The 22,459-nt window shown below is 55.6% G+C and overlaps 4 protein-coding genes across 4 annotated transcripts; 1 reads left to right on the top strand and 3 right to left on the bottom strand.

Annotated features, from left to right (window-relative positions):
* Positions 1 to 8,773: 8,773 nt before the first annotated feature.
* Positions 8,774 to 11,287, top strand: PG994_012529 (uncharacterized protein; the record flags this gene model as incomplete). Its single annotated transcript, XM_066863938.1, has 1 exon — positions 8,774 to 11,287. The coding sequence occupies one exon, from the start codon at positions 8,774 to 8,776 to the stop codon at positions 11,285 to 11,287; it is 2,514 nt and encodes an 837-aa protein (XP_066713048.1).
* Positions 11,288 to 11,928: 641 nt separating this feature from the next.
* On the bottom strand, positions 11,929 to 13,861 carry PG994_012528 (L-kynurenine/alpha-aminoadipate aminotransferase; the record flags this gene model as incomplete). The annotated part of the gene is given in 4 exon segments (XM_066863937.1): positions 11,929 to 12,183; positions 12,277 to 12,905; positions 12,923 to 13,487; positions 13,691 to 13,861. 4 exon segments carry the CDS (start codon positions 13,859 to 13,861, stop codon positions 11,929 to 11,931), a joined length of 1,620 nt encoding a protein of 539 aa, XP_066713047.1.
* A 1,213-nt stretch (positions 13,862 to 15,074) lies between these two features.
* PG994_012527 (uncharacterized protein) lies at positions 15,075 to 16,311 on the bottom strand (the record flags this gene model as incomplete). Its single annotated transcript, XM_066863936.1, is given in 5 exon segments — positions 15,075 to 15,148; positions 15,226 to 15,543; positions 15,567 to 15,946; positions 15,963 to 16,134; positions 16,206 to 16,311. 5 exon segments carry the CDS (start codon positions 16,309 to 16,311, stop codon positions 15,075 to 15,077), a joined length of 1,050 nt encoding a protein of 349 aa, XP_066713046.1.
* A 2,318-nt stretch (positions 16,312 to 18,629) lies between these two features.
* PG994_012526 (uncharacterized protein) lies at positions 18,630 to 20,853 on the bottom strand (the record flags this gene model as incomplete). Its single annotated transcript, XM_066863935.1, has 2 exons — positions 18,630 to 19,508; positions 19,561 to 20,853. The coding sequence occupies 2 exons, from the start codon at positions 20,851 to 20,853 to the stop codon at positions 18,630 to 18,632; spliced, it is 2,172 nt and encodes a 723-aa protein (XP_066713045.1).
* Between the last annotated feature and the right edge of the window lie 1,606 nt (positions 20,854 to 22,459).

Raw genomic sequence — 22,459 nt, 5'->3', positions numbered from 1 at the left:
ATCTACAAGCACAGCAGGTGAAGCCCGCATTTACCAGTCGCTGCTCACCGGCCACCGGCCTTCCCGCCTCCCTCGGTTCTTTCGTTCGACTAATCTTCTAGGGGTTGGCGTTGCGAGTCTGCTAGTGCACGAAGGTGAAGAACGAAGCCCGGAGAGTGGGAAGAAAAAGCTGTTCACTACTACGTACATACTACGGTACACTAAACGCTCCAGCTAGCTTACCAGGTATCCAACGGCACCGTATTGGTAGCGTTTCTTGCAGAACCGTCCGTCTTCTTCTTTCCAGCGATCAGCCCTTTCAACCCATTTAAGATTATCAGCGCAACACACATCGCTGCACGCGGGTGTCTGTTCTATTTCCGTCCCCGCAATCACCCCTCGATGATCCAATCCCTAGGCTATCGAAAACCCCCTTATGTGCGGCAGCGGCAGCAGCAGCAGCAGCAGCAGCAGCAGCAGCAGCAGCGTAGCGTGCGCACGCATATGAATATGGGCAGTTGCAGCCGAGTTACTGTAACTTCCTTTTTTCCTTCCTCACGAGTCATTCTATATTGGCCCGATGAAGAATGATTCGAACACATTCGTCGTGACGGCAACACGCGCGCGGGACACAAAGTGATTCGAAACCACGTTTACCAAGATATAAGTCGCGCTCGTATGAAGTCAAGGTAACAACAGTTAAAGCTCAGCTACCGTTCACCAGCGGCTGCAATGCTATCGGCTTCGGGGGAGCTTTGCCTCTGACACTTGAGTCACTCACTAACTGACGGCTCGGCAAGCTTGTGATGTGTGCATTTCAGCAGTTCGCCCCCTGATCCCATGTGCGCTGGAGCGGCACGAAATTACTGGCAGTCTGGCGTGCATCATACTGGCTACAGCGTGTGTGTGTGTGTGGTGTGTGCCGCCTTGCAGTGGCTCAGAGTCAATTGGTAGATCATCGAGGGTTGCGCTGCAATTAGCCTTGGCGCTCGCTGCTGCAGCTAACAAAGACCGCTGGAGAGTTGCGCTGATTACCTAGGGTCCGTTACAGCGCGTCCCTTAGGCACCCTAGGCACCTTAGGTCCCTTGCTGCGTGCATCATGCAAGCGTGACGCACTGCAGCGGCTGCTGGTCATTTTGGGTGTGTACTCCGTAGTGGGCAATGAATTGAGTGCTAAAGGGCCCCCAAAGAAACGAAAATCGCCGATTGAGCGACCGAAAGTATCGGTACTTACTGTTCAGGAGCCTTCCGATCTGTGGCCTAGCCAACAGTAGGGATCCGGGGATCACTCGCCACAATTACTTCGTGATTGCGACTGACCTCTCGAGGTCAACTTCTGGCAGGCTGGGGACAAAAAAAAGGGCACTGCAAATCCGAGTATAAACTTCAAGGTAAGATACTCGCCCAACTTTACGTATTTAAAAATCAGTAAAAAATACTGTATTGATCCTTAATATATCAGGAATATAAAATTATTTTTTATAATTTTATGGCTCCTTGTTGCAAGTCGTTACGAGCCGTGAGAATACTAGTAGTATTCAAAGGGTACTTTGGTAAGGCGTGTTTGCAGTGTCCTTTGTTTTGTCCACCGCCTGTCTGGTCAACACTCGGGAGGCTTGACCCTCCGTCGGTAGCGTGCGGTCGCCAGATGGGACCCCGCGTATTGGGTCCCGAAGTGGAAGACGTCGGTGCCGATCACTCGGCAGACAGGCGCTATTTTCTCCTACACGCTGGAAATGCTGGGCCTGGGCTGATGCTAGGGGAAGGACTTTGTTCTCAAGTGAAAATCCATAGCAGAGACCCGGGCCAGGCGTGGCGCAGTTATGCGGCCGCTTGCAGAAGACTACTGTCAGAGGGTAACTGACGTGGTTTCAAACATGCCGCGATGATACCAGGACGACAACGGCGACGACAATCTAGAACCTCGCAAGAGGCCTCCCTTGGGGAGCCCGGAGACGAGCTGGCGCGCAAGCCCACGTCGACACTGACTCACTGACGACGGCCTTTTCCCCCGCCCGGGCTTGGGGGGTCGAAACCCAATCACGACCGGCAACGCGGCTTCTAGTCAGCTCGTCCGGGGTTGGTGTTGCGTGTTTTGTGCGACAAAGACAGGCGGTAGTTAGTTACATGGACAACACGCGACATTGGGTTTGGACGCACCCAACTGCGAAACCTTACATGATTGGCATCAATCTAAGTTGTGGCTCTCCCTCGTACGCGAGCCACACACTCGCCACTTTCATGTCGGCTGTAGGTAGGTTGTTTGAGCAACTCGTCCTTCTCGTCCAATGGTGATGGCGGTGGGACAAGAACCTTGAACCTTCATCAGTACGACGCTCAGGGTCTCGGGTCCCTTCGCCACAGATGCAATGGAAAAGACGGGGCCGGCAGATCTAGTGCCACACTTTTACCAACACGCCCCGGGTACTGTGGAGGTGGGAGTTGGGCTGATGTACCGCGTTCCCAATCGCAATGTACAGTCTATATTTGGGTTGATGGATGATACGCTGGGGATGCTCATACTAGCCACGAGGCGGGGGGACGGCGTACAGGAGGGAAGTCATCAGATGAGTGGCTTGAACGCGGGAGGGCGAGAGGATCTTTGCTGCTTGAGGTTATCGCAATTCGCCACGGAGGGGGGTAGTTGTAGGTGGGAAGAGAGACGGAAAGCCACAGTGACTTTCGGGAGCGGGAAACGAGGCGGCGATGGCCAATGAAGGGCCGGGGCCCCCGTCGAAATTGCCGTATGCGGCAACCAGGAGAGTCATTCGCCACAGGTGCCCATGTAGATTGCGGTCTCGGCTGCTCGGGGGAGGCTTGACTAGCCAAAACCGTACCATGCTGCCATGTAACTAGTTGTAAGGGGCATAGCGATGCTACATACTTACGGAGTATGTAGTCATCAATTGTGGCTAAGTAAAAGCAGCCAGCCAGGCCGAGCGTAAGTAAGGCTTATCATTCTCTCAATGGGGGACGAGGGAGGACGTCCGACTCGGGACTGACCACGACTACTGTACCACCAGAGAAACTGACGACTGGCCGGATAGACGGCCAGCAGATCGTCGCTATCGTCCAACCTAGGTTGGTGTCAGGCATGATGAGCATATGAGTCAAGGATTATGTAGCAGCCACACATTATCTTCTCAGCCCATTCATTGGGCATTGGCGAAATTGAAAGATTGGGGGGTTTCAGAGAAAAAAGCCACGCTGCAAGTGGCTGCTGTCACCTCTACCTACCACGATCGGCGGCTGCGAGTGACGCAAGAATGGCGGTGCGGGCACGGGATGGAGCTTGCTGAACCACAACTGATTGATGAGATCGCCATGCGCGTTGCCCACTTTCGGAGCAAGACGAGGCGTTCGGCACGGTCTAACCGTCTCGGGGAATTGATGAAAGGGAAGAGGGAGCGATCTGCGAACCAGCTCCGTAGTAATAAACTACTCTCCGAGCCTGCTAGTCTGCCTGTCTGCCGACAATCATTCAATCTCGCAGTCCTGTCTGTTAATTACTGGCTAAGTGGGTTGTGACTAGCAAAAGGTAATACCGTGCTACTATTTTCAGCTTTCTCTGATTGCCGACATCATCACACGTACTTACGTATGTACGTTTACCCGCTGGCATGCCCGCCGGACCTTTCTATCGCCTATGGATTATCGGCAATAAAATGTTGGATACTTACATGTACTTTTACCTGCAGTGGATCCAATTGATGTGTGTTTGCTAGGAATGGAAACCATTAGTCATGACGACGTGGTGGTTCGGTGTTTCGCCCGTAGCAATTTGCGCTCCCAGTGGTTCTTTTTTTATTCTTTTTCTTTTTTTTCCAGATCTTGTGTGTGTGTGTTGTCATTTACGTGTCATTCGTTTCTTTTTCTTCTTTCGGTCTGTCTGTATGCCAGTACCTGGATTGGATATTGCAGGAAGTAAGTGGAAGTGAGATAGAGAAAAAGACACATGACGTCATGTGGTCTTCCGGGGTGCTGAGGTGGGGGGCCGGTCGGTGTATGTGTTTGGATGCGAGGTGTGTATCCAGGATGTACGTCAACTGGTGAACTGTCGACACATATATAAGCAACACGTAAAGCCGGCAGGAGAAGATCAAAAAGTCAATTGGATTGGAGATTGCCGGATTGATTCTGAGTCCGGCCAGACCTTACATCCGGCGCGGCTTTTGATGGACTCATCTGCACTGCTACGTTGCAGTCGTAAAATGATGCGAGCCGATCATCTGGCCGTGGATCGTATCTGTTTTGGAAACATTATTCAATTCATCGCTTAATTGGGGGGGGGGTTGGTCTTCTTCTTCCTTCCCCGTGTATTCCAGTGTACGGCTAGCATTTCACTGAATGCATCTACATGACTTGTAGAACGTTTTCGGAGACTCCTCCCCTTGTGCAAGTCCCCCTGTACGAGTGGTTCCGTCTGGACTCAAGCCTTGGGATAAGCAATACGCTGTAGATTTTAGACACCGGACATGCAATTGTCAAGTGCAGAGGTCGCACGGATCATGAATATGCGAGCTATCCTTGGTTCCTGGGAGCGGTCTAAGAAAAGGGGCTGCGGCGTGCGAGGTCAAATAGGGGTAGCTCGTATGTGTCGTGTGCCCCTTAAGTATATAATGTGACGCCTAAGTGTGGTATAAGGACTCTAATAAGCTAGTTATAATTATGTGAGCAGTCGGTCAGCGTGGTAGGTCCTGAGAGGCGGGGGTTCAAAGCCTTGAGTTTCGCATCTATCTACCGGGTCTATCTCATGTCATATATACAGGTCCTTGATGTCTGAGCGCATACCAATTCATCCCTTCTGAACATGCGCTCACCGCATGGGGCACATAAGGCCTTCCTAAACCTTGATGTGCCTTCATCCCGCACTGAAACATGCTGTAGCGTGCTGCCACATCAGATTGGTTGCTCACAAATTATAATGACGGTGAGTGAGCGAGTCTCTCAACGTCTTGTGGTTTCTTTTATTGTCTTATCGTTTTCGGTGCCCGTTAATATCTATCGTAAGAGTACTAAGCCGTGTGTTATCGTAGGCTCTGTTCACGATGCACCTACACGGTCTTGTATCCAGCGACTTTGCTAATATGATGAAGTAATCTATCTGTTGCTCTGGCCGCTGTACCTCGCACGCTCAGTAAGGGGGGTTCGCTCTTCCGGCCCACACTAACATGTAGAGATGAAATATCTGTAGCTGTAGAGAGGGATGGACCTTTCAACCTAACGCGACCCCTTGGAGTATTCTAGGCGCACAGCATTTGAGAAGGGGACGAGTTTGGCTTTTGAGAGGTTGCATTGGCTCCCTTCCCGTTTGTCCATTGTGGAATGACAGAATGTTAGGTTATAGACAAGGAGACAATATTAAAGTGTCTATATGATTTGTTTCCGAGATATATAATGAGAAGGACTGTTAATGGAGCCTATTGTGCCTCAATTCTAGTCCTGTCCTAGACTGTCATCGGGTTACCCAGACTTCCCCAGGCGACGCCGCGTTGCGATGGAAGCACAGGTATAGTGCAAGGGTTAGCGCACCAACATCTACAACGCTGAGCACTAGTAGGTTTTATGCCAATGGCCTGATCATGCCTAGGACATATAAAACAGAAGGAGCAGAAGGAAGAAGAAGAAGAAAAGTGCATAACATGGGAAGAGAGAGCTGAGTGGTATTACCCACGGGGTAATAGTCTGCCGAAGATACAAGGAGGCGGTCTGAGATACTCGGGCGTCTTTGCCGGAGGACTCTTGCTCACAGGACCCGCGATGATAGCCGCTCCCACTTCCCCGGATAGAAGCTGCTCCCCCATCCTCTAATGTGATCGTTAACCGGGTTGCTCCCGTTCGAAGCCTCGGGGTCTCTCGGCCTTGTAGAAGGTCTTCGAGAGAGGCAATTTGGCCTTTGTAGAGAACCTCGCGGACCACATAAATGCCGGCCCAGCCAGCAGCTTCTTTAATTTAACAGTGTAAGATCGAAGCACGCTAGCTTCGATGGGTGTCGTCTACACCATTTTGGTGCAGCACACCTTCGAGCTCGTTCTCTTTAGCTTCGTCGGAATCTAACGTCCAGACGAGAAAACCCAGTTGAATGCGCAATCTGTCAGTAAAGCAGGTCCATTACCGGACTTTTACGTTCGAAAGAGAGGGAATCAAGATTGCTGGCAGATCAGGAGGATATGTTCTGGGCCGAATACGGAGACCAAAAGCCCTAGAAGACTGAGCCATAGGTTGTCAAATGATGGAAGTACAGCTGGCCCTGTAGTGTGTGGAGCGACAATGCTGCTTTCCAGGAGCATCCTGATAGTCGGCGGACAGCCAGGAGCCTTCGGCAAGTGACAGTGCCTGAAAGGTAAGAGAATGAACGAGTGTCCCTAGTAAACGACTTTCGGGGATTATACCTTCCTATTCTAGCCGTTATTCCTCATTATCCCAGTGTCTCGGGGGATGGATATATCGTTTATTCGAGGGGTTGCCTTTATTCCCCCTTGAGGCATCTCGTTTATTCAAAAAAGAGTAATAACACTAACGCCGAGAGTCGGCAGGTTTCACGGCCTACACAGCTGAGCGGTTGTAAAGTTAAATCGTTAAGCTCCCTGTGGTGTCGAACACGTAGTTACCACCTTTGCGAACACCGTGTTGCTCACATTGAACTGATCAGAGATAGCTGAGTGCCGGTACCGCACAGCTGGCTCGACCCTTCCTGGACCAGCATCTAGAAGAAGCGCTTAAAAGGGACCAAGACCCCCCACTGAGGCGTTGCCCATCGTACTCGATTAAAGCAAAGCCCGGAAGCGAGGGAGACTCCGCCATCATACGATGGCGGCCTCTCGATCGATGCCGAAGAGGAGCAGGACTCGGGCGCAATTGGTCAAACCAAAGGAAGCTAGAAAGCACGCCGAGGATGATGGTCCTGGTTAACACCAAGTACGTTCCTCTACCTAAAGCTCATTATTTTGAACTTAGCTTTATATAGTACCGGTACTGATCTGCACCGAGACAATCAACAAGTGGGAAGAATTGTCCAAGTACTTGAGAAGACTGGCTTTGACCAGCAATCTGCGCGAATAAATCTTCAAACTGTCCAGGACTCGGGACGGGCGGGCCCCAAATCGCTGGTGGTGGTGAACATCTTCTTTTGGATTTTGGAAGACCGGCGACTAGCAGTAAAATACCTGCGAGGGCTGAAGCAAATATCGTGGCCTACATACTCCAAGCTGTCACTGAACTCTCACGATATCTATTCCCTCGCCTATATCAGGCTGAGACTGATGGACCTGCTGTATAAGCCTAGCATTGAAACTAAAGACATGGAGACAGTCTGGTAATAATATTCTTGGGCCTTGACATGCCAGAAACCCGGACTCCTATAGGATGTGCCAAGTCTCTAATAGTCAGGTCAAAGCCTGTGTTTTAATTCAGTAGCTTCCAGTCTCCGAAAGCATCTCTACCCCACCTTAGAATATGACAGGCCATGTTAGCGACTCCCTGAAGGGTGGCCAATCCTTCCAAGCGCTATACGAAAAAAAGACCCAGACGTTTGCAATATCATGATACATGAGTTGGCCGAACTCGCGGATGGCGTTTTCCCCTGGCTTTCTCCAGCCATCAAATTCATTCAGCGTGGGTTGGACAGCAACGACCCCTTGACCAAAACTTCGAGCTAGAGTTCAGCAGATGCCCAAGGAACCGAATCGGTTTCCTTGACCGGATCCTGCTCGAAATCAACCAAAACCATTATTGCAAGAAGGCCTATATCCTCTTGGCTATCGCGATTGGTCAAGTACCAGAAGGGCTCCTGACATGCTTCGGCGATGACGGCCATTCCATCGATTACTACTGCCTGTTCATATCCGTGGTCGCCGCTGGTTGTCTTTTTTACAGCATAGGAAATTGAGCGGACCCTAGACCAAAGTTCCCAGGAAGCAATTGCAGAGCCACCCCCCATTGAAGGATATAGCGCGCGGCCTTCGCATTCCAAGTAGCCCAAGTCCCAGGCCAATGAGCAGAGAACGAACAACGAGGTTGAGTCGCAATGTCTCCCATCGCCCGTCGTCAATGTCAATCACGGAGACCGTCGTAAAGGATAATTGTGGCTTAAATTGCGAAGACCTGCCCGTTCTGCTGATTCTGGAGCAGGATAATCTTCTCGAAGAGGATCCCCGAAACCGAGCTTCCTGTTGGCAGTGCCAAGCATGCAGGAAGAGCCTCTCATGGGCTTGGCATGCTCGGCAAAGACAGTTCGGCGACGGAGAGTCAAGATTTCTCTTCTGAGATTCCCCTTTTCCTTCCGAGTCGTGGATAGTACAATGAAATCAAATGGAAAATGACACGTCGCTCTTGGCGGAGCGAAGTCTGATTGAAATGGTGACCCATGTCGAGGCTCTCTGCGGCAAAGATCCACTCAAACGTGGTCACGATGCCACTCCGACTCCCGAGATGCGGAATGACCCAGCCGGTCAACCGGGCCGTTGGACCTTTAGCCTGAAGTCTGGTCCCGGGAGTCATGAATTGAGAACGAACGACATACGATCAATTCCTCGCGTCTTTAAATCCCATTTTCGTGACCTTCTGCTTCCCGTCTCTTGCTTGCAGTCTCCCCCGGGCGCCTCCTTGTCATTCTTCAAACCGCGATTCAAAGTGCTCCCCTGAGTCATTCCCAGCCGCCAAAACCGCGCAAGTCTTCCCGCCCACACCATCTCCTCCGAAATTAGACGAAGGGTCACCGGAAGGCTGCATTCCGCCACTGCCACCGTGGTGAGTGGATTAAACCAACCACCAGCAACAGCGACAGCAGCAACCATGGCACCTCCGCTGCTGGGCCCGACCCAGGACGGGAGCCGGTACGAGCTGTACAGCCCGACGGCGATGCCCAAGGCGGGCGGCTTCCTGTGGAACCAGCGGATGATGATCCAGATGACGTGCCGGGGCTACGCCGTGGCCCAGTTCATGCAGCCCGAGCCGGCCAAGTACGCCCACGCGCCCAACCTCGAGGCCCGGACCTTCATGCAGCCCGAGCAGGCCTACTACGCCCACCACCCGGGCCGCTTCGTCTACGTGAAAGACGAGGAGACGGGCGACCTGTTCTCGGCGCCCTACGAGCCCGTGCGCGCGCCCCTGGACGACTACGTCTTCTCCGTCGGCAAGGCCGACCTCGCCTGGCGGGCCGAGTACCGCGGCATCCGCGTCGAGATGACCCTGGTGATCCCCACGCACGACGTCGCCGAGCTGTGGCGCGTGCGCGTGACCAACACGTCGGGCAGGCCGCGCAGGGTCAGCGTCTACCCGTACTTCACCATCGGCTACATGTCGTGGATGAACCAGGGCGCCGTCTGGCGGGAGGACCTGGCCGGCATCGTCGGCACGAGCGTCACGCCCTACCAGAAGGCGCCCGACTACTTCAAGAACAAGCAGCTCAAGGACAAGACGTACTTCCTGTGCGAGACGCCGCCCGACGCCTGGGAGGCGATGCAGGAGGCCTTCGAGGGCGAGGGCGGCCTGCACAACCCCAGCGCGACCCAGGAGCCGGCGCTGAAGAACGGCGACGCCCTGTACGAGACGCCCGCGGCCGCGGTGCAGTACCGGGGCGTCGAGCTGGCGCCCGACGGGGACGGGGGCCAGCGCGAGTACCGGTTCCTGTTCGGCCCCGCGCTCGACGACGCCGAGATCCGGGCCATGAAGGCGCGGTACCTGAGCGCGGCCGGGTTCGCGCAGACGGCGGCCGACTATGCCGCCTACATTGCGGCGGGCAGCGGCTGCCTGCGCGTCGAGACGCCCGACGGCGCGCTCGACAACCTCGTCAACCACTGGCTGCCGCGCCAGGGCTACTACCACGGCGACGTGAACCGGCTGACGACGGACCCGCAGACGCGCAACTACATGCAGGACAACATGGGGATGAGCTACATCCAGCCGGGCGTGGCGCAGCAGGCCTTCGTGACGGCGCTGTCCCAACAAGAAAAGTCGGGCGCGATGCCGGACGGCATCATCCTGGTCGAGGGCGCCGAGCTGAAGTACATCAACCAGGTCCCGCACACGGACCACTGCGTCTGGCTGCCCGTCGCCCTCGACATCTACCTGGCCGAGACGGGCGACTGGGCCCTGCTCGACGAGCCGATCCGCGACGGCCACGGCGCCGTCTACACGGCCTTTGAGCGCTTCGCGCGCGCCATGGACTGGCTGCTGTCCGACGCCGCGCGCGACGAGCGCGGGCTGCACTACATCGCGCAGGGCGACTGGTGCGACCCCATGAACATGGCGGGCTGGAAGGGCAAGGGTGTGTCCGGCTGGCTGACGGTGGCGACGGCCTACGCGCTGAACCTGTGGGCCGACGTGTGCGCACAGCACCGCCCTTCCGAAAACCTGGCCCAGCGCTACCGCGACGGCGCCGCCGACGTGAACCGGGCCGCCAACGCGCACTTCTGGAACGGCGCGTGGTTTGCGCGCGGCATCACGGACGACGGGGTCGCGTTCGGCGTGCGGGACGACAAGGAGGGCCGGCTCTGGCTCAACCCGCAGGCGTGGGCGCTGCTGGGCGGGGCCGCAGCGACGGCGGCGCAGCGGCGCGCCGTCATGGAGCAGGTCGAGGCGCAGCTGGCGACGCCGTACGGCCTCGTCATGTTCGCGCCGCCCTATACGGCGATGCGCGAGGACGTTGGGCGCGTGACGCAGAAGTACCCGGGCCAGGGCGAGAACGGGTCCGTGTACAACCACGCGGCCGTGTTCTACATCTACAGCCTGTACGCGCTGGGCGAGCGTGCCACCACAACCGATAGCAGCAGCAGCAGCGACGATGATACCACCACCTGCACCACCACCACTACCACCACCACCACCACCACTACCACCACCATAACCAAGGAAGAAAAGGCCGAGATCGCCGACCGAGCCTACCGCTACCTACGCCAGATGATCCCCGGCCCCGACGAGGCCGACTACCGCCAGCGCGGGCAGCTGCCCGTCTACATCCCCAACTACTACCGGGGCGGCTGGCGCGAGCTGCCGCGCACGGCGGGGCGGTCGAGCCAGCTGTTCAACACGGGCACCGTGTCGTGGGTGTACCGGTGCTTCATCGAGGGCCTCTGCGGCCTGCGCGGCGACCCGGAGGGCTTGCGCGTCCGCCCGCAGCTGCCCTCGCACTGGGACCGCGTCCGGGTCGAGCGCAAGTTCCGCGGCGCCGTCTTCCACGTCGACATCCGCCGGTCGCCGGACGTCCAGGAGGTCACGGTCGAGCACGAGGGCAAGGTCTTGCCGGAGGCCAGGTTCACTGGCATTGAGGCAGGCAAGACGTATCAGTTGTCTGTGACTGTACCGTAGGAAGGTGATGAGCTGGAGCGAACGAGCGAGCGAAAGTAATCGACCAGGGGTGTGTACATCGTTTCCTTGGATGGATTGGATCGCCGTATATATTTCCAAATTGTCATCGAACTAGAGTTCCATAGATTGAAAGCCCATTATGGGACCTAACACTACTACGTAAGAGGCTCTTTACAGGCCATGACTTGATGGCTGAATAGATAACCAGTTAGTACTAATAGAAAGCTCCCATAACGCAGCAAGACTATAACATTAGATGTTGGCCTCCAGCTCCAGCAATGTTACCCCTGAGCGCCGGATGACGACGAGTGCCCCGGACTGCCCCTGCTACCATGTTCTAATAAGTAGCAAATACGACCAATGCCGGCCATCGAGCCATGGCCTCAACCTTTCATCGTATCGTATATATGACATGATTCAAGCCAGAATGCATCCAATACTCGACCATGGCCCCAGTCTAGTCTCTAGCCTGGATAATCTGGTGCAATCCTTCGCCCCCACACCGTTACGAATGCTCAATCTTTCGCAGAGGTGGTACACCTTGCTCACCAGTATCAACCGCCAACAGCGCCCCAGTCGACATCATCAAACCATGTATCATGCTAGCCTAACCTCCGAACCAGTAATCGCGCCATCATCCATCAAATCCCAAAGCTACCCCGCACCGCGTCCCCGAACCGCTCGATCGCCACCGCCATCTGCGCCTCGGACGCGGCCGCGTACGTGGTGCGGAAGAACAGGCCCGACAGCGGCCGGTCATACTCGGCCGCGAACCAGGATCCGCGGCACGACAGCACGCCCTTGTCGATGCACGAGTCGAAGATCTCCTCCTCGAGCGCCAGCAGGCTCTTGCTGGCCGCGTGCGGGTGTCGGGTGTGGTCGACCTTGAGCCACAGCTATTATGGGACGTTCTGTCAGCAAATACCACATGGAATGGATATAGAAAGGAAACGAAACGAATAAAAAGACAGAAAAGGGCGACCAGAAACGTACAAACATCCCCGCCGCCGGCGGCGTCCAAGAAACCACCTCCCCGGCAAGTACTTCTCGCACGCCCCCAGGATAGCGTCGCGCCGCGCCGCGTACTCATCCCGCACGTGCGCGAGCCAGCGCAGGTACCCGGCGTGGCCCCACTCCTCGTCGAGCAGCTTGTAGAGGACGGCCTGGCTGAAGCCCGAGGGCCCCTGGCTGCAGCACTCGGCGTGCCGGATGTAGCGCTCGATGACCTGCTCGCTGGCCGTGACCCAGCCGACGCGCGCGCCCGGCACGACCACTTTGCTGAACGAGTCGTGGCGCATCACGCGGCCGTCCGTGTCCAGACTCAGGAGGCTGGGGACGAGGGTGCGGAGGAAGGCTTCGACGTCGGCGTCGCCGTTGGTGGTAGATTCGCCGCCATTGGGTTTCGTGGTGGTTGTTCCAGTGGTACTACCACTGGCCCCCTTTTGGTATGGCTGCATCTGCAAGAAATAGTACGGCTCGTCCTCGAAGATGAAGACATCATGCTTCTGACAAACCGCATACACCCCCCGCCGCCGCTGCTCGCTCTGCGTCGCCCCCGTCGGGTTTTGGCCCGAGGGCACCGTATACAGCACCCGCGGCCTGCGGGCGCCGCCCGCGCCTCGACATCCCAATTACTCAGCAGCTCATCCATCTTGTCGGGAAGCAACCCCTGCTCGTCCATGGCGACCCCAAACACGCGCAAGCCCAGCGGCGCCGCCGTCTCGAGCGCCGTGCTGAAGCTGTACTCCTCGGTCAGGATGCCGTCGCCGCGCTGCCGGTCCCCGAACATGCGGTACGCCGCCTCGAGGCTGCCCGTGCTGCCGATGGTCAGGGCGCAGCGCCAGTCGGCGTACGGCGGGTCGTGGACCAGCTCCGTGTGCTCGGTGACCCAGCGCAGCAGCTGGGCGGAGCCGATGGACTGGCCATAATTCAACGCGATGGAGAGGTCGAGCACGCCCTCGCCCTGGTGGTCGCGGACGTCGTGCTTGCCGATGGTCACCTCCTTTAGGTTGTCCGTGTGGCTGAACCCGCCCGCGGGCGAGGGCACCTGCATGCTGAGGCGCTCGATGGGGAAGTTTTCCGCGGACGGCAGGCCGCCGCCCAGCGAGACCAGGCCGGGCTTCTTGAGGTGCTTGGCGGCCTGCTTGAGCACGCAGGGTTTCCGCGCGGCCGACTCGGGGCTCAAGAGGTCTGGAAATTGCTGGTTAGAGAAGACAACGACCGACACACTCCTATAATCCGGAAAAGAGCAAGGGGGTGAGTTGAAATGCTCCATCCATCAACTTACGATCCCATCGTTTTGCCAGAGGTTTTTTGAATGATTGCTAGTGACAAACTTGTCAGCATACATGAACATACGTGAATAATGTGATGATGCATTGGGTTTGGAAGGGTATAACTCACGGGAGCCTTGAACATATCACTGTCCGAGTACGACGCGGTCGGCGCATCCAGCTTGCCGGCCTTGGCTCGACGGGCCCGTATGCCCTCGAGCGTGAGCGGCTCCGGGGCCTGCTTGCCGATGTGGACTTCCTCGGCGACCAGGCCGATGCCTCCCACATTGGTCGGACTCATGTTTCTCAGGTGTGTGGAGAAGGGTCGAGTTGTAGTAGTGCTAGTAATGCTTCGTATCGACGTCCTTCTTCCCTTCACAGCAGCAGCATTGGCAGTAGCAGATAATCTCGTGAGGGTGGCGTTGGCAGTAGCAACAACAGATGATGTTGGTGTTGCTGGCCGCGTTATAACTGGAATTCTGGGTGTCAGTGTCCAGGAATGACGGATCCGGCAACGGACGAGGGCCATGACTGGAGGGCGTGGTGAGCGGCCCACCCTCCCTTGATATAACAGGACCGCGAGCAAAGATAGTGCAGCGTGAAAATGAGTTGGTCTTGAACTCTAAAGCCGAGAAAAGCGCCCGCCTCCGATTTCTAGCGGCTTATCGAAAAGGCAAACCGATCATGTATCCATTACCAAATACCGACTGACTGGCAGAGAGAAGATTGGCCCTAGAGTGAAAGGTCACGAGCTGACGTCGTCCTACCGACATCCTGGTATATGACCTAATGGGCCAATGGAATAAGCAAGACCAACGCCAGCCAACCCCCCGTATTGACGCGGAATGCGATAACGGGCAGGCAAGCAGGGCGCGGGGCGCTCGCGGGATCCCTGGATTGGCGGGGCATCCGCTGATAAGCGGCCCTAGCCAGGTCGCCAGGCCCCGACTCGACCAGTCCCGCCCATGCTTATGCCGTAACGATCAGCAAATCCGGGGTAAAGGGCGTCAAGGGCGTCGATGACTTGTCATTGGCCCCTCTCTATCAGGGGTTCGGGTCTCGGTGTTGTTATCAGCAGTCTTCACGGCCATGCAGATCACGATTCCGACGCCGGCATGGACTTGACAAATGTATCCAAGGTTGGGCAGCTATGCGTGCCCCTCGTCTCCAAAGACCTTCGTATTATGTTATGCTATCTAGTGCTCCAACGACTCCCATTGATATCCATACAATGCTTATCTAATACAATAGCATATTGCCTGTTGAGGCACATCATTCTTCTATATGCTTTTTCCTTGTCTATCATATCGTAGCATCGTGTCGTTTCATTCGTCCAATGGATCGGACGAGATAATACCAAACCCAAGCGCCATTACGCCATGTCATGTCCCGCTCTTAAATGCATTTAAACCAATCCATCACTATGCTCTTTCCTTTCCAAGGTCGAGAAGCCTGCCGGCACCGTCATGATGGTTAAGAAGCCTTGGTCGTTGTACGTCGTCAAAAGTTCAAGGCTACCACGAGATTGAGCTGAAGGCGAGGCTGGCGATGCCGCAGGCGGTAGCGATAACAAGGGCGAAGTTAGGACCTGAAAGGGGGATCACGTTAGCATATGGTTTTCTTGCATATTAGTGGTAGGGGGGTTCGCGGAATCTGAAAACGTACTTATTGTGGCCGAACCCGACGGTATGACCTTTCCGGAGGGCGTCATCCTCCAGCCCTCGGGCACATCATAGGAACCGGTGTAGGTGGGGGCGCTGGTGCCCCTGCCGATACCACCCGCCGGCACCGTGGGCGAGCCTCCCGTGGGGGAGGCAGCAACCGCATTGGTGGTCAGGGCTCCGGCGCCGCCCTGGTTGCCGTACACCTTGCCGCCCTCGGCCACGATGGACTCCCACTTACCCGAGGTGTCGCCGTACTTGTAGGCCTTGCCGGTGCTGTAGTCGGTGACGGAAATGCTCCTGATGTACATGCTGAACGGCCCTTGGAGTAGTCGGTCGGCCCACGGGCCCAGCCAATGGTGCCCTCGGGGTTGCTCGGGTCACCACCGGCCCAGGCGCCGAACTTGATCTGCATGGGCGACTGAGGGTACTGGCCGGGTTCCGCTTCATTGTATGTCATTTGGCGCACGACTGTGCTTCCGACCGTCCACACGATGCGGTTGGGGTCCCAATCCACCACGTATTTTATGAACTCGGCCTGGTTGTTCTTGGCTGGGTTGAACTGGCCCCGGTTGTAGGAGCCCGTGATCCCCTTTCCGAAGTAGTTGGTTTGCACCTCGTAGTCGTCCGAGCCTAGCCACTCCATGTCGATCTCGTCGAGGTCGTCGGACTGCAGGACCATGGAGGAGACGATACCGGCGCCGGTCGCGGCCTTCATGTAGAACCTCGACACGTCCGAACATGATGTAGAAGATCGAGGTCAACTGGGGCGCATCGCCGGATTTCGCTACGGTAAACTTGGCGCCCTCCGAGTCATAGGTAGGGGCGCCGCCGGAGGGGACAAAGGCGTCGACTGCTCCCTGAGTGAAATCAACGTTGATTTTCATGCCCAGGGCCGGGTTTGGTTTGCATGCTGAGACAATCTGTCAGTACTGGAGGTCTGTGTGTGTGCGTTCGTGGAATAGTAGGTTTGCGACAACTTACTTTGCTGGGTGGGATTGCATGCCGAGTATGTCTGAGCTGTTGCTTGGCTTGTGAACAGAGCCGCAGCCGTCAGGGCCGATACGGCCTTTTGTGTCGTGAAGAGCATGGTGGCGAAAAGGGATATGCCGAAAAAATCAATTAGATAGATACAAAGAATAAATGGCCGCCAAAAAAATGTTGCATCTGCAGAACCAGCTCGCTCCTGCAAAAAAGCAATTGGGAGGGGGGGTTATGTACACCGGAGTCTGCCGTACACGGTGATGACCCAAGCTAGGATCAGCGCAGCCGTTATATGCACCGTAGATTCGTGGAGTGATATGTTTGTTGTCTAGCAATGAGGGAGTACAAAACGAAAATGGAAAGAGAAAAGGCCTATCGAGTCCATCGAGTCTATTAAAAGACCATGGTGGATGGACATTGGACCAAGGGCAAGGAAAAAAAAAGGGAGACCTAACCCAGATGCCAGCCACCGAATTCATGAGGCATCATCGTCATACGGGTCAAACGGGTCCCACGGCGCGAGCCCAAGCTCTTGGACGGAACTTGGACGGCACCTACAGCCTAAGTTTTGCCTGTCAGATCAAGGAAAAAGTCCAGTGGAGAATAAGCGTGATTTGCTTGCAAGGGTCCTATCAGGTGTGCATGATGTCTGGCTGTCAGTAAAAGAGTCTGAAATTGCCCATCCAAGTCTCACCACGTATCGACGATGATGCGATGCGAACTGGTTGCAGTAGCGGTGCTTTTGTTTGTCCAAACAAGAAAGTCGGTGGTTGGCAAGTCAATTGGCGTCGCATCCTGGGAGGGCAAGTGGGGTCGAAGGCAGCAGAAGCTCTTCTTAGTGGTGGCTGGTAAGCAGATAGCAGGGATGAAGACAGGTGCAATGAGCGCTAATGATCCTCGGTTGCCATCCCCCGAGGACAGGGACACACGCCCAGGTGAAGCCAAATTGAACAGTGGCTGGCTGTTTTGGCTGGCGTTTTATCTACTTACCTAACGTAGCTGCTGTTGCACTGTTGCACCGGTAAGCTGTACTCCGTACGCTGAACGAACCTCGATGCCGCTTGCCGTTGTCCTGTGGGCTTCCCGCTCAACGCATATGCACATGCACGATGCCGCGGTGGGTATAGGGGACCCGAGAGGCGCCCTCTGCTGCCAGATCATGGCCATCACATGTCGATCATGGCTATCACATGTCGATCATGGCTAGGATCTGCGACTTGTAGCGTCGTTCGTTCTTGGGCACATATGGTTGCTGACCCCGGGCCCATCACTCGATAGTATAAGTAGTTAGCTGAGGGTAGCTCCTCAGCAACCTTGAAAGGCGACCGACCACTGTCGGCTACGGCACGCTGGGCTGGGAGTTAGAAAGGTCTTTCTTCTGTCCTTGGCCAGGCAACGGCTCGATCTGAATCGTACCGCATATGTTTCTGTCTCGGTACGTCGACTGACTACCTTGAGTGGCTGTCCACTCTCGTCGCACAAGATGGGTAACGGGCTCACTGGCCGGCGCCACGGTGCCAAATGTCTCGGAATGCCGCGTGCCACCACGTGCTACGATACCCACGTGCTACGATACCCACGTTTGCTTGTCCCAGAGCAAACCCCATCGAGGTCTACGGTCTACTGTATGCGGGGTACCCTCCACAGGCGGCTAAGCCAGTCGTCGTCTTTGCTTCCACGCCATGTTACTGGTGGTGTTGAGATTGGTTTCTGTCCTGACCTCGGTGTTGGGGAGAACCGTATTCGCACGTTTGGAGTTGAAAACGGTCTACCAGTCTACGTGAGCAGCGCAGTGTGCTCGGGGTCTATGTGGTCTGATGGAGGTTATCGAGATAGCTATATGCAGCTCCTTTAAGCACAATCTGAAATCTGATCGGAACAGATCCTGGCTTAGATGTCATTTCATGGATACGCGGGGATGGTGTTCTCCTAACCATTCAAGCGCAACGGGCGTAGAACATGAGGGTCTTGTAAGCACAGAATCGGGACAGTTTACAGACTACCTCGATAATATCAAATATGGTAGCATCACGTCGAGCGGACAAGTGCAGACAAAGTCGACGAGGAGTAAGTCGGGAAATCAAGTATCCTCAATTTATCAGCAAAATACGATGTGCTTTTCGTTCGGCGTTACTCCGATGGGTATAGACCATGACAGGACGACAGACATTAAAGGTAAAGAAGTACAGCAGAAAAACACAACCACCCAAGAACCGTCCGTCCCTCATCATGAAAATAGAAAAACAGAAAAACCAGTTGCTTAGATCAAATCTCTCCATGCAGATTGTCATGATGCGTAATCATCTCGTCGTCGTACGTGGGGGGCGTTGGATGTGAGTGAGTGAGTGACAGAGTGAGAGAGTGTGTGAGGGTATAAGATGAGGGGGGAAGGAGGAGAGTCGTTAAGTTCGTCGGACATGATCATTACGCGGCAGCCTCAACTGCGGCGGGCGCGGCCTCGGTCTTGTGCTCGGGCTCGCTGGCAGGCGTCGATGAGCCGGCCGCCTGCTCCTTGAGGGCCTTGAGCTCCTTGCTCAGGCTCTCGATCTTCTCCAGAGCTTCCCTCTTTTCCGCCTCAACCTTCTCCACAGCCTCCTTCTTCTCAGCCTCAGCCTGCTCCTTTTCAGCCTTGGCCTTCTGGGCAGCGTTCTTCTGGTTGGCAACAGCCTTCTCGACCATCTCCTTCTTGTCAGAGAAGGCCTTATCAGCAATCTCCTTCTTCTCTGCCTCGACCTTCTCGAGAGCCTCAGCCTTCTCGGCCTGGGCCTTGGCCAGGGCCTCCTTGTGCTCGGCGGCGGCCTTCTCAAGGGCCTCCTGCTTTTCAGCAGCAGCCTGCTCCAAGCTGGCCTCGGCCTCCTTCAGCTTAGCGCTGAGCTTGGAAGAGGCCTCCTCCTTGCTGCTGTTGGCGGCCTCAAGCTCGGCGAGCCTGGCCTCGAGAGACTTCTTTTCCGCCACTTGTGATTCGAGTTCGGCAACCTTGGACTCGACGGCCTGCTTCTCAGCTTCAAGCTTCTCAAGGCTCGATTCCGACTCCTTGAGCTTGGCGCTAAGAGCAGACTGGGCCTCGTCCTTGCTTGAGCTCTCTGACTCGAGCTCGGCGATCTTTGACTCGACAGCCTCCTTCTCGGCCTCGAGCTTCTCCAGAGACGACTCTGACTCCTGCAGCTTGGCCTTGAGGGCAGACTCGGCCTCATCCTTGTTGCTGCTCTCTGACTGGAACTCAGCGAGCTTGGCCTCGAGGTCAGTGACCTTGGAGGCCTGCGACTCGAGCTCGGCAATCTTGGCCTCGATGGCCTTCTTCTCCTAATCACGCAGTTAGTAGGAGAAGTAATGTATGGGGGTTAAGTATACTTACTGTCTCGGTAGCTGCCAATTGCTCCTTGGTCTCAGCAGCCTCGCTCTTGGCCTCGTCAACCAGCTTCTGGAGCTCGGCAGTCTTGGCATCGAGAGACTCTCGCAGAGTCTTCAGCTCTTCCTCGGAAGCTGCAATCTTCTCCTGGGCCATAGACTTGAGCTTCTCCATGTCCGCAGTGTGAGCAGCCTCGGCCTCGGCCAACTCCTCCTTGGCCTTGGCTACTTCGCTTTGAGAATCCTCAGAGCGCTTCTGGAGATCTTCGAGCTGCTTTCGCAGGGTCTCTGTTTCGCCCTGGGCAGCCTCATTCGTGTTTTGGGACTCGGCAGCCTCAGCCTTGACCTTTTCCAGCTCAGCCTTGGCAGACTCTTGTACGGCCTTGGACGCCTCGATGTCCTCCTGGTACTTGGCCAGGTCGGCCCGAAGCTTCTCGAGCTCCTCCTCGAGAGACTTGCTCTTGTCGTGGGCGTCAGCGGCCTCCTTCTTGGCAGCCTCGACGTCCTGGGCGAGAGCCTCGTGCTTCTGCTGCCACTCCTCGACCGCCTTCTGGGCAGCCTCGGAGTCAGACTTCAGCTGGTCGTGTGCCTGTTGCAAGCTGTTGAGCTTCTCTTGGGCCTCGGCAAGCTCCTTCTTGGCCGAAACCAAAGCCTCCTCAGATTGCTTAGATGTCTCATCGGTGGCTCCCTGCAGGGATGCGATCTTCTCCTGCGACTCGGCGACGCTCTTCTTCTGCTCCTCCAAAGCAGATGTTAAGGAAGCCAGCTGCTCGGCGAGCTTGCTGTTCTCCTCCTGGAGGGTCTGGTATTTCTCCTCGGAAGCGGTGAACTTCTGGTTCACAGCGGCGAGCTCCTCGTTCAAAGAAGCCTCGAGAGATTGGCGCTGCTCCTTGGCGTCGGCGAGCTCCTGCTTGGTGGCTTCCAGCTCGGCGGTGGCGGTCTGCTTGGCCGACTCGAGATTGCTCAGCTTCTCCTCCAGCTCGGCGATCTGGGCCTTGGTGGTGACGAGCTCCTGCGCACGGGAAGAGGCGGCCTCCTCGGCGTCGTTGCTGGTGCTCGAGTTGCTCAGCTCGGACTGGAGCTTCTCAATCTGCTGTTTGCTCTCGGACTCGAGGGTCTCGATCTTCTTTTGTAAAGACTCGATCTGCTCTGAAAGGGTTTCGCACTCATCCTCCTTGGCGGTGAGGGCCTTCTTGCGCATGTTGATGGCCTCATCGCGCTCGGTGATGCCCTTCAGAAGAGCGGCCTTCTCCTGCTCGGTCAGGCCACCCTTGGCGAAACTGGAGAGCACGTTACCCATTGTATTGGACTGAAGTGGGGTGTGCAACTACTGGGAAAATTGCTGAGGGGAAGAGAGTGAGAGGAAAGCAGCAACTCCAGACAAGAAGATGATGCACAAACGAAGAAAGACGAGGGATCTAAGACAAATCCCTTCCTTCGACGACTTTGGTTTTGGGGTAGGATCACAGGAAAGGTGTGAGGGAAAAGTAGGTGAAGGACCTGAGGCTGTTTGCAAGGTGACCGACTTCCTTCAGTTTATTACTTTTAGGTAGCTGTACCCTGGAGGGGAGCATGGAAAAGAAAAAAAATGCTTCCTGCCCCCCGTTAAATTGGGTCGCTGTGGTGATAAAATGAGGGACCGTGCAGGGAGGGGGAACTTTTTCTTAGAGGGGACGCGACCTAACGAAAGACTTGGAGGGGTACTGCCTGCGCTTGGCTTAACCTGACAGTGCGTGACAGGGCTCAAGGCTGATTGATGGTGTTGTATTGAATCAAATCGAAATTGATTGACAGTTGCCTTCCATGCAGTCAAAGTAGGTTTGCCGGTCCATTCAGTGACACCTGAGCTTGAGGTCCTGGCTGGCCAGTGAGGGGAATGGAGGGGGACGGAGGGGTTGATGGGATGTTGAGAGGGCAGGATGGTGACGGCGGCTCTGGATGTGGCAGCTTCTTACTCGCTGGCTTCACGTCCTCACGTACGAGTATCAAATTTTCACACGGCGAACCCAATCTTTGCGTGACTGGCTGCTCCCATCTGTCCATCTACAACCTACTACCCATCCATCTGCACATCCATCTGCATTGCATGAAAGATTCGTAGGAAATCTAGGTGAATGGGGAAAGGCTCGTCGCCGATTGGGAAGAAGCGGTGGGCGTGTACGGGCAATTCGACGATACTTTTCCCGACCTGATATGCAGAAACTGTGGGCTGCAGCGCTCTAGCGCCAGCGAAAAGTCAGGTAGAGCCATGCAGCGACACGATGGCTGGCTGGCGCTATGGAATGGTTCCCCATATGCCACCCTACACCAGCCCAGCTATCCACTATCACAAGCGCAGAAGCGCTCACAGAGAGTCGCCCATCCCTGCCGATGCAAGGAACATAGCTTTATCGCGCATTTCCGTTCTCATCAATCGTTGCCAGTGCAGCTCGTTTTGCTTGATTAACGGAATCTTGCGGTGTTTATGCCCAGGACAGAAACAAACAAACAAACTGTTCCGTAGTCCCGGATCTATCTGCCCAGGTTAGCGCCCCAACAGTAACAAGAATCCGGCAAGCGGAAGTGATTGCATGAACGACTGGATTTAGGAGGGAACCCTGAACAGACATAATAGCCAGCCAATCAACACGGTCCGGGTCTGCATTCACTCTCGCATTCAATACATACTTATACTGCCAAAGAAACTTACTTATATACGGTGTGCCCCCACGTTTGTGTGGTTGTGCTATGTGGCCCATGGTTCGTTTGTCCGACTCCGCCATCATGCAGCTGCCCATGCCCATGCTCGTGCTTCATGGCTTGCCGTCAACGATACCAAGCATGTAAGTAAGACATAGAAGCACAGATGGTGGACTGTAAATGGACTGTACGTGTAGATTGCAACAGAGGGGTGTCTGTTGTATGTT

Source organism: Apiospora phragmitis, assembly GCF_038363925.1.
Source record: "Apiospora phragmitis strain CBS 135458 chromosome Unknown utg000010l:1.0-9815664.0:1.0-9183399.0, whole genome shotgun sequence".
In the NCBI taxonomy this organism is placed as follows: Eukaryota; Fungi; Ascomycota; class Sordariomycetes; order Amphisphaeriales; family Apiosporaceae; genus Apiospora; species Apiospora phragmitis.
Note: the sequence above shows the minus strand (reverse complement) of the source record. Positions and strands in the feature narration are given on the sequence as shown.